General features: G+C 41.7%; 1 protein-coding gene across 1 annotated transcript; it reads left to right on the forward strand.

Moving 5' to 3' along the window:
- The first annotated feature begins 1,199 nt into the window (after window positions 1–1,199).
- On the forward strand, window positions 1,200–11,072 carry calr3b (calreticulin 3b). Its single transcript, XM_024405182.2, has 9 exons — window positions 1,200–1,387; window positions 1,952–2,053; window positions 2,381–2,584; window positions 4,928–5,022; window positions 5,124–5,333; window positions 6,174–6,287; window positions 8,718–8,861; window positions 9,581–9,673; window positions 9,922–11,072. Exons 1-9 carry the CDS (start codon window positions 1,300–1,302, stop codon window positions 10,111–10,113), a joined length of 1,242 nt encoding a protein of 413 aa, XP_024260950.1. The 5' UTR covers window positions 1,200–1,299; the 3' UTR covers window positions 10,114–11,072.
- Window positions 11,073–11,743: the final 671 nt, after the last annotated feature.

Here is an 11,743-nt window from a genome sequence, read left to right on the forward strand (position 1 = left end):
TTTTTGCGACTGCACTTGAAGAAACTTTCAAAGTTCTTGACATTTTTCGGGTTGACTGCCCTTCATGTCCTAAAGTAATGACGGACTGTCGTTTCTGTTTACTTATTTGAGCTGTTCTTGACATAATATGGACTTGGCTTTTTACCAAATAGGGCTATCTTCTGTATACCACCCCTACCTTGTCACAACACAACCGATTGGCTCAAATGCATTAAGAAGGAAAGAAATTCCACAAATAAACTTTTAGCAAGGCACACCTGTTAATTGAAATGCATTCCAGGTTACTACCCCATGAGGCTGGTTGAGAGAATGCCAAGCGTGTGCAAAGCTGTCAAGGCAAACATGGGCTACTTTGAAGAATCTGAAATATAAAATATATTTGGATTTGTTTAACACTTTTTTGGTTACTACATGATTCCATATGTGTTATTTCACAGTGTTGATGTCTTCACTGTTAAACTACAATGTACAAATTAAAAAAACACCTGGAATGATTAGGTGTGTCCAAACTTTTGACTGGTAATGTACATACATATGTAACAGTATAACTTTAGACCGTCCCCTCGCCCATACCCGGGCTCGAACCAGGGACCCTCTGCACACATCAACAACAGTCACCCACGAAGCATCGCTACCCATCGCTCCACAAAAGCCGCGGATCTTGCAAAGCAAGGGGAACCAGTACTTCAAGGTCTCAGAACAAGTGACGTCCACGATTGAAACGCTATTTAGCGCGCACCACCGCTGACTAGCTAGCCGTTTCACATCCGTTACACATACATACATACATACATACATACATACATACATACTGTACCAGTCAAAAGTTTAGATACACCTACTCATTCAAGTATTTTCTTTATTTTTTAGTATTTTGTACATTGTAGAATAAGGCTCAATCTGATCATGAATTTGATTTTAAAGGTTAGGCAATGTTGTATTTGAGCTAACCCTAACCCTTTTCCTAAGCTGCTACGTTAATTATCCTAACCTGCTGCATAAATTATCCTAACCTGCTATGAAAAGTCAATTTTGACATAAACTCTGTACTATCAATTCAAAACAATTTACCACTGGATCAGCGGAATTTAGTTCACCGGAAGAGGAATGACGGAGCGTGTGTTTCGTGGTCTCATCTGATTGGTTAAGGATGATAGCGTTTGAACCAATGAGAGGCAGACATCTGTTCACTCGAGCAACTCCGAAATTGCTTTCCCTTCCTTGTCATTCAATGAAATCACAAGACATTACCTGGAAGAGTCTCTTTTGAGGACAACGTTTAAGCTTTAGGCGGTCAAAATGCAGGTCTTAGGAGCATTGGCGATTATTCTGTCCATATTTTCTGTTCATTCTACCGTTTATTTCCAAGAACAATTCCTTGATGGAGGTAAGTTCGTTTTATTTCTAACGTTCCACCCTCGTCTAGAAACGTTAGCTAGCTAGCCCACTTACTCAGGCCATGCACGAGTTTCAAAGATGGACCTGGAAATGAGTTGTCACACTGCCTTCTTCAATTGAACTGTATCCTGCATATTTTGTTGCACATGCATTATTTACATGTTAATGCTAGCTATATTGCTACATATTGAAATAAAATTAGCTTTGACAATGTAACATTTGCAGACTTAGTTGGGTAACTACAGTCACGTTAGTTAGGCTACACTGGTCTATTCAGACAGAATCATGAGTTCCATTTGTAACATTTGACTCACCATACCTAATCATCAAGCCATTTGTTTTTGTGTATGTCATCAGAGAAGTGGCACCTTTTAAAAAAATTAAAACTGAAATGAATGTTTTTGCCCTTATCAGATGGTGTCCAGACTGTAAAATTACTGTGTTTGAGATGGAGAAGGCCTTGTGCCATATTTTCCACTGTAAGGCGATGTCAGTGACTGGTCTTCATTTTTGATGATTCTGACTGTTCATTGGTTGGTGTATCTTTCTGCAGATGCCTGGAAGACTCGCTGGCTGGACTCTAAGCACAAGGCAGACTACGGAGAGTGGAAACTGACAGCTGGTAACTTCTATGGAGATGCTGAGAAGGACAAAGGTTAGTTCATTATTGCCTCCTGGGTCGATGACCTTACTGGGTCAGTTTCTTGTCTCCTGGATCAGTGCTGCCTACCAGGGTTTGGGGTCATTTCAGGAAGTGAACTGAAATTCCTACACTGTAGCTTTTTGGTTTACTTCCTGAATTGATGGAATTTACCACAATTCTGCAGCCTGCTGTTTGGCTGGGGTCTTGAACATGTTCTGTTAACTAAGATACTGATAATGGCTGTTGGTGATTTGTGACTATTGTGTTGTCAGCCATTATGACTATTATACAGTGAGTATTCATCAGTGTTACCATGCAACACTCTGGCTGTGTCCCCAGGTCTACAGACGAGCCAGGACGCCCGTTTCTATGCCGCGTCGGCCCGCTTCGAACCCTTCAGCAACGAGGGAAAGACTCTGGTGATCCAGTTCACTGTGAAACACGAGCAGAAAATTGACTGTGGTGGCGGTTATGTCAAGGTGTTCCCCTCCACCCTTGACCAGGCTGAGATGCACGGAGACTCTCAGTACTACATCATGTTCGGTAGGTGCCTCTGTCTGGTCTTATGGGCAGTGCACTGGTGTGTATTCATTAGGGCACATCATAGAAAATTGTAGCCAAACATTTTGCAACATAAACAAGAGTTTAAAAAAAAAAAATATATATATATATATATATATACACACACACACAAATTCAGATAGGTCCCTCTGTTTTTGTTCCATTTACTTCCATTTGGTTAGTGAATACACACAAACTCTGGGTCCTTATTGGAGCCTATGAGTAGGTTTATTTCCTAGTCTAATAACATGGGCAGGAACATCAGGACTGGTGTGTGTGACGATGACTCAATTATATTGGACAACTTTGTGGTGATAGGATGGAAGGTCTCTACTAGAGGTCGACCGATTATGATTCTAACGCAGATACCAATTTATTGGAGGACCAAAAAAAGCCAAAGCCGATTTCATTATTTATTTGTGTATTTGTAATAATGACAATTACAGCAATACTGAATGAACACTTTTATTTTAACTTAATATAATACATAAATAAAATCTATTTAGTCTCAAATAATGAAACCTGCTCAATTCGATTTAAATAATGCAAAAACAAAGTGTTGGATAAAGTAGAAATGCTGTATGTGCCATGTTAGCTTTTTTTTTATTTTATTTTTTTACGTTTAAGTTCCTTGCTCAACATATGAAAGCTGGTGGTTCAATATTCCCAGTTAACCTCTAGCGACGAGCAATCCCTTACCCGGGAGAGTAATTATAGCTTCAAGCTCATTACCATAACGCAACGTTTCCTATTCATGAAAATCGCAAATGAAATAAATATTCAAACACAAGCTTAGCCTTTTCAACCAAAGCTACACAAGCATTTGTGTAAGAGTATTGATAGCCTAGCATAGCATTAAGCCTAGCATTCAGCAGGCAACATTTTCACAAAAACAAGAAAAGCATTCAAATAGAATCATTTACCTTTGAAGAACTTCGGCTGATTTCAATGACGAGACTCTCAGTTAGATAGCAAATGTTCATTTTTTTCACAAAAAGATGATTTGTGTTGGCGAAATAGCTCCGTTTTGTTCATCACGTTTGGCTAAGAAAAAGACCGGAAAATTCAGTCACTACAACTCCGAACTTTTTTCCAAATTAGCTCCATAATATCGACAAACATGGCAAACGTAGTTTAGAATCAATCCTCAAGGTTTTTTTCACATATCTATTCGATAATATATTTGTCGTGACAGTTGGTTTCTCATCAGAAGCAAACAGAGAAATACTGCAGCTGGAGATTACGCAATAATTGCAACGGAGGACACCAAGCGACCACCTGGTAGATGTAGTCTCTTATGGTCAAGCTTCCAATGATATGCCTACAAATACGTCACAATGCTGTCGACACCTTGGGGAAGCGACAGAAAGCCTAAGCTCATTCGTGGCCCATTCACAGCCATATAAGGAGTCATTGGCGTGAGGCGGTTTTAAAAAATGCGGCACTTCCTGATTGGATTTTTATCTGGGATTCGCCTGTAACATCAGTTCTGTGGCACTCACATACAATATCTTTGCAGTTTTGGAAACGTCAGTTTTCTTTCCAAAGCTGTCAATTATATGCATAGTCGCATCTTTTCGTGACAAAATATCTTGTTTAAAACGGGAACGTTTTTCATCCAAAAATTAAAATAGCGCCCCCTATATCCAAGAGGTTAACAAGTTTTAGGTTGTAGCTATTATAGGAATTATGACACGTAGACTTTCTCTCTATACCATTTGTATTTCATATACCTTCACTATTGGATGTTCTAATAGGCACTTTAGTATTGCCAGCCTAATCTCAGGAGTTGATCGGCTTGAAGTCATAAACAGCGCTGTGCTTCAAGCATTGCTAAGAGCTGCTTGCAAACGCAGTAAAGTTGGAATGAATGCTTACTAGCCTGCTGCTGCCTACCACCGCTCAGTCAGACTGCTCTGTCAAATCAGACTTAATATAATAAACACAAGTACGAGCCTTTGGTCATTAATATGGTCAAATCCGGAAACTATCATTTCGGAAACAAAACGTTTATTCTTTCAGTGAAATACGTAATTGATCTGTATTTTATCGAACGGGTGGCAACCCTAAGTCTAAATATTGCTGTTACATTGCACAACTTTTAATGTTATGTCATAATTATGTAAAATTCTGGAAAATTAGTTAGCAGCGAGCCAGGTGGCCCAAACTGTTGCATATACCCTGACTCTGCGTGCAATGAACTCAAGAGAAGTAACACAATTTCCCTAATTAATATTGCCTGCTAACATGAATTAAATTCAACTAAATATGCAATTAGCACCTCTAGTGCTAATTTGATCATACTCTGTCCTGCGACCTGTACAGGCCCTGACATCTGTGGCTACAGCACCAAGAAGGTCCACGTTATCTTCAACTACAAGGGCAAGAATCACCTCATCAAGAAGGAAGTCAAGTGCAAGGTAAGGTGCCCTCGTTTTTGAGTTCTGTCCTCTGATTATCGTCTCTCTCTCTCACACACACACCTACTTTAGCCTAAGCCATCTCTCTTCCCCGTCTTCAGGATGACGAGCTGACCCACCTGTACACGCTGATCCTGAACCCAAACCAGACCTACGAGGTGAAGATCGATAATGAGAAGGTTGAGTCAGGCACTCTGGAGGAGGACTGGGACTTCCTGCCGGCGAAGACCATCAAGGACCCCGAGGCCAAGAAGCCCGAGGACTGGGACGACCGCCCCAAGATGGACGATGCTGAAGACACCAAGCCAGAGGTACAACCACTGTCTTTAAACACCACGTGGCACCAAGCCTATTCAAATCAAACTTTTATTTAAACTGCATTTAGATCATATGAAGACACTTCACTGTAAAATACACCCAGTAAAAGAAAGTAGAGGACAGATGCCTCATTATTACTATAGTCAGTGCAGGAACTGAGTGTATTTTATTGAACTAGGCAAGTCAGTTAAGAACAAATTCTTATTTTACAATGACGGCAGAGTAGCCTTGTGGTTAGAGCGTTGGACTAGTAACCGGAAGGTTGCAAGTTCAAACACCGAGCTGACAAGGTACAAACCTGTCGTTCTGCCCCTGAACAGGCAGTTAACCCACTGTTCCTAGGCCGTCATTGAAAATAAGAATTTGTTCTTAACTGACTTGCCTAGTTAAATAAAGGTAAAATAAAATAAATTCCCCCTGGCCAAACCCGGATGACGCTGGGCCAATTGTGCACCGCCCTATGGCCGGTTGTGATACAGCCTGGAATCTAACCAGGGTCTATAGTGATGCCTCTAGCACTGAGATGCAGTGCCTTAGACCACTGCGCCAGTCGGGAGGGGCTAGTAGCAACACCTCAGATGTTTCACTGTTTGAGTTCCTGTTCTTCTGATAGACTATTAAACTCAAAAGTATTGTGGAGCTCCTGCTCTTAAATATAAACAGGACCAGAGTACCTACACCTATTTTCATCCAAGTCTTATATTATTGGTTTTACCATGATATGGTGAGGCTGACCTCGACGTGCCATAGCAGGAAGGGATTTTTATGTTGTGAGCTGTGTCCAGGATTGGTCCAGTAAGCTATACTGTAGTAGTAAATGACTGTTGTTCCAGGACTGGGATGTGGCTGAGAACATCCCTGACCCTGATGCCAAGAAGCCTGACGACTGGGACGTGGACATGGATGGAGAGTGGGAGCCGCCTGTGATCACCAACCCAGAGTACAAGGTTTGTGTTAAACTAGGCTGGGGCGGTGATCAGTGATCACACTATACCAGTGTTCCTCAACTCCAATCTACAAGCCCAGAACAAGTGTACCTAATTCAACTAATCAAAGGCTTGCTATAAGTGGTTTGACTCAGATTTGTTAGTGTGGTTCTAGGACAAAAATGTGCAATGGATGGTACTCGAGGACAATAGTTGAGAAACACTATCAGCTTATCAAACTGAACCAAGAGGAGTGTTTTCAGCTAATTTGTCAATGAGATGTGCTTAGCCAGAGTGGTATTCAAGACCGCAACGTTGTAGAAACATGTTATTCTTGAAAGGGAAGTTCTACCAACATTTTTGCAATAGCTTTTGTTGCCATTCAGTTTTTGTGAAGTGGAATGGAGGAAGTTGTTTCCTGAAATAATGCCACACAATTTGGACCGTTTGTTGCAAAACTGGTTAGGACTTGACCTTTGTGCAACTGGCACAAGTTGAGGAAGACTCTATAGACATTATCACACTGCATTGTCCTTAGCCCCGGGGCTAGATGCATTGTCCTTGGCCCCGGGGCTAGATGCATTGTCCTTGGCCCCGGGGCTAGATGCATTGTCCTTGGCCCCGGGGCTAGATGCATTGTCCTTGGCTAGATGCATTGTCCTTGGCATTGTCCTTGGGGCTAGATGCATTGTCCTTGGCCCCGGGGCTAGATGCATTGTCCTTGGCCCCGGGGCTAGATGCATTGTCCTTGGCCCCGGGGCTAGATGCATTGTCCTTGGCCCCGGGGCTAGCTTAGCCTGTGTTCACACAAGCATTTTTTTACACTGGGGTAAGTATTCACATTTATTCCAAAGCCCTGGGATAACGGACAAGCGACCAACATTTTTACTTAGCATTTTAGTCATTTGGTAGATAAACTTATCCAGAGCCACTTACAGGCGCAATTAGGGTTAAGTGCCTTGCTCAAGGGCACATCAACATATTTTTCACCTAGTTGGCTTGGGGATTTGAACCAGCAACCTTTTCAGTTACTGGCCCAAAGCTCTTAACCACTAGACTACATTTTGTCTGACATGCGACCAATGTTTACTAGACACTTAGTAATGCCATTTCCTCTTGCATCTGGACCAGCATTTGATTTCCAACAGTGATGGTTTTTGCTGTCTGACCTCGGAAACTATGTTTTACTTTTGATATGCGATCTCGTCCCTGTACAGAGATTAATCAAATCAAACTTTATTTGTCACATGCGCCGAATACATAAGTGTAGACGTTACCGTGAAACGTCTACTTACAAGCCCTAAACCAACAGTTCAGGTTAAGATCATATTTGCAGTGAATGCTGTGCGTGAACGAGAGCAACTTTTCTGATCCAGGCGAAATCCTACAACAATATTGTTATCGTGGCTATATCCAATTAAATGTTGATATAAAAGCTATGAAAAGTGTTTGCTGCCCTTCCAGCAGTTGCTTTAGTTGGGTAAGTACGAAGATATTAGCCAACCTGCATGGCAAACATTTTTGTTAGGCATAGCAACCAGTTTTTGCACGTATTACAGTATTTTGATCAGATTGAAGGATGAAATGGTATGATTTTACTGATCAAATTAACATGCATATGTAAATGTAAGTTTCAGTGCAGCTTTTGTGATTGGACAGTGAGCATGCTAGGCATTGTTCTTGATCCTGTTTCACACTGGCTATATTGGCACCGTGTTTCTGGGGCTAACTCCGAAAAGTCTGCGCTAACCGTGCTCCGGAGCAGGGCCAACTAGCCCACTTATAAAATGTGCAAGAGTGAACATTCGCTTAGCCCGGGGCTAAAATCTTCCTTAGCCCGGGGCTAAAATCTTCCTTAGCCCGGGGCTAAAATCTTCCTTAGCCCGGGGCTAAAATCTTCCTTAGCCCGGGGCTAAAATCTTCCTTAGCCCGGGGCTAAAATCTTCCTTAGCCCGGGGCTAAAATCTTCCTTAGCCCGGGGCTAAAATCTTCCTTAGCCCGGGGCTAAAATCTTCCTTAGCCCGGGGCTAAAATCTTCCTTAGCCCGGGGCTAAAATCTTCCTTAGCCCGGGGCTAAAATCTTCCTTAGCCCGGGGCTAAAATCTTCCTTAGCCCGGGGCTAAAATCTTCCTTAGCCCGGGGCTAAAATCTTCCTTAGCCCGGGGCTAAAATCTTCCTTAGCCCGGGGCTAAAATCTTCCTTAGCCCGGGGCTAAAATCTTCCTTAGCCCGGGGCTAAAATCTTCCTTAGCCCGGGGCTAAAATCTTCCTTAGCCCGGGGCTAAAATCTTCCTTAGCCCGGGGCTAAAATCTTCCTTAGCCCGGGGCTAAAATCTTCCTTAGCCCGGGGCTAAAATCTTCCTTAGCCCGGGGCTAAGGTGCAGGAAGAATGCGCCTACTGCTTTTAAAAACAATGGCTAAGACTAAAGCAACAACCATGTGTTGTCTGCAGGGAGAGTGGAAGCCCAAGCAGATTGACAACCCTAACTACAAAGGAGCCTGGGTCCATCCTGAGATCGATAACCCAGAGTACGCCGCTGACTCTAACATCTACAAGTTTGATGACATCAGTGTCCTGGGCCTGGATCTGTGGCAGGTGAGACTGGACACCACATAATTTTAAATATAACATAATACATAGATGCTACATATTTCAAATATGCATTATTTAATCAAATGTATGCATTTTAATGGTGGACACGTGTGAGTAACTCCTATTTTTACCCTTGAGTTTTACCTAACCATGTGACCTTGCCAAGAAACTCCTGAGGGGTTTACTACTAAGGGTCTTCGAAGCTAGCCGACTTCAGTTCGCTTACTACAAAGCAGGGGTCAATGAGCTGGCCAGCTAATGTGCCTAAATATTTTTAAAAAAAAATATGAACTTGAAATGGGAACGATCTAGCGGACTCGACGGTCAAAAACACACATTGAAGTTTAGCTTTTATTAATGACCCTGAAGATTGGTTCTGGTTGTTTATCAATGTTAGCTGGCGAACCCCATTGAAGCTGCTCGTAAGCTAAGCTAACCGAAGCTGCTCGTAAGCTAAGCTAAGCTAACCGAAGCTGCTGTGTCGTAAGCTAAGCTAACTGAAGCTGCTGTGTCGTAAGCTAACTGAAGCTGGTTAGCTTTAGAAGACCCGGAGTAGATCTCGCTTCCTTTGTACTTTACCCCTATGGCCTTATGACTATCTACAGTAATGCTAATTGTAGATAGTAGGGCCTTTTCCTGGTCATGTGAGAAATAAATAGCTTTTAAATTTATTTTTTATTTTTATCAATGCATTTAAGACACCAACATGAGTTTCTTTTCAGGTGAAATCTGGCACAATCTTTGACAACTTCCTGGTCTCGGATGATGTGAAGGAAGCAGAGGAGTTTGGAGCTGAGACATGGGGTGTTACTAAGGTATGTGATAACTATACTGTGTTGAACTGGCTGGTCCTCTATTCTCCTATGAGTGTGCATTGTACATTCCCAATATTAACACACCATGTTTCAATTCATCAACCAATCAACTCCTTGGTTATTTGAATCGGGTGTCCTAGTGCTGGGCTCGAGCAGAAATTTTGAACATGCCACCTACCACAAGGCTTCCAGTTCACTGTCAATACATGTCCATCTATTGTTACCACCCCTCTTTACACATGTCACAGGAGCCAGAGAAGAAAATGAAACAGGAAGAAGATGACAAGAAACGTAAAGAGGAAGATGAGAAAAACAAAGAACAAGCCACTGAGGCAGAAGAGGAAGGTGAGGACGAGGAAGGTGAGGATGAAGAGGAGGAGGAGGAGACTCCAGAGGAAGGAAATGAGGAAGAAGAGGTTCCAGAGAAAGATGAGCTATAGGCTGGCTTGGACACGAGTGTCTGTCTGAATCCCAATTCAACCCCTAGCCACTACATCCTAGTCTCTGGTGTAGATCTGAGAGATTTGGGAAGGATGTCCACAATTTGACTACAATTCCAACAGAGGGCAAGATGGATCTGCCAATTATGCAATCCTCTGAGATCTACACAAGTACCTATGAGCTAGGGGTTGATTTGTGATTTAGGGTGTGTGTCCCGCTCTGGCTCTACTAACCAGGGAGTTAACATGGCTGCTATGCATCCATCCCCTGAGAAGCCAATGGGTCCATTGAGAGTTACAAGCTTTACTGAAGTGTGTCCCAAATGGCACCCTACCTCTGATATAGTGCAGTTTTGACCAGGACCCCTGGGTAAAAGTTTTGCTATATATAATATATTAGGTGATCGGGTACCATTTGGGATACAGATTGGGTGATATTGGACTTAGTGATTCACACATCAGCTTGTATGTTTTATAGGTGATTTTTGTTTCCCTTATCCAGATATGACATTCATAGGTCCTCCCAATCCAGTATGTCATGCTTAATTGTGTAGTATGTTCAGTGTCTTTATATCCAACAGCAGTTAATTTACTTTTGTACCATATAACATATTCCCCTTGTCCATCGGCTCTGCCATTTCTTTTCCGACTCAACTTAACACACCAAGATGTTCTCTGCTCTGACGTGATTCACAAAGTCACTGGTTGTCATCGTTTGGAAATAAATTGGTTCTTGTACCACTGAATGTTTGTAAAGTGCAACATATTTCTCAACATGCCTTGTCATCCACCTGGCAGTTTGTCATTCACACATCAGCTCATTGTTATTCTACTGGGTTCTCATTACATCCATTTTGTTTCGCACTGAATTTTCCTCACTGTTTGTTTGTCTTTACTGTTTGTTTCCATACGTGTTCAATGAGATTACTTGCTTGGCCAATTAAAACAGTTGTTGGGTTCTCTGCGTTTTGATGAATATTGTGAAAGATTAGTAATTTATAAGTTGTCCCTCCTGTTCAATGATGTGACTGTCAAATACAGTTTCTGCTTTGAATTTGAAAATTCCTTTTTTTTTTTTCCCCCTTGAAAGTATGGTGATTGTTTGATTGTTGAATGGTGTTACAGCCTCACAATGCCAAGGGTCTGTTGGACACAACATATAATTGCTGTCATGTCAACCCCATGTTGTACAGCAATGTCACCTAGGAATGCACACTTTTCTTAAAACAATGTTATTGATACCAAAGTTTTATTAAAATTTAACTGAGGTCTTATTATTGACCCCTACATATTATACTGAAAATAGTGTTTGATATTAGACACAGTAGGAAAAATAATCTGAGAAGGGTCTTACTCATGATCAACCAATTTAGATTAAATTTAATAAAAAATAAGATTTGATTAGATTTAATTAAAAATAATGAAACGATTTTGCCACGTGGGTGAAAACACAATGAAAAACACTGGCGGTTTATCGCTTGGGTGCAGTTTTTACATGTGGTGCATTTTCACAACTTAGTACAAAACTCAACTGATCAAACGGCAGTTGTTTCAAAACTCTCTTAACGTTTTCAATTGACTTAAGTAGAACACAGTCACTTTTTCACATCGCAATACATGTTCATGTAAA

This window comes from Oncorhynchus tshawytscha, linkage group LG10, assembly GCF_018296145.1.
Source record: "Oncorhynchus tshawytscha isolate Ot180627B linkage group LG10, Otsh_v2.0, whole genome shotgun sequence".
NCBI lineage: Eukaryota > Metazoa > Chordata > Actinopteri > Salmoniformes > Salmonidae > Oncorhynchus > Oncorhynchus tshawytscha.

What these genes read in the sequence shown, in the direction of transcription:
- calr3b (XM_024405182.2), top strand. Translation starts at nt 1,300, where the DNA reads ATGCAGGTCTTAGGAGCATTGGCGATTATTCTGTCCATATTTTCTGTT. An exon ending in AGAAGGAAGTCAAGTGCAAG is followed by an intron (nt 5,023 to 5,123) that starts GTAAGGTGCCCT and finishes CCCCGTCTTCAG; the next exon opens with GATGACGAGCTGACCCACCT. An exon ending in TCACCAACCCAGAGTACAAG is followed by an intron (nt 6,288 to 8,717) that starts GTTTGTGTTAAA and finishes TGTTGTCTGCAG; the next exon opens with GGAGAGTGGAAGCCCAAGCA.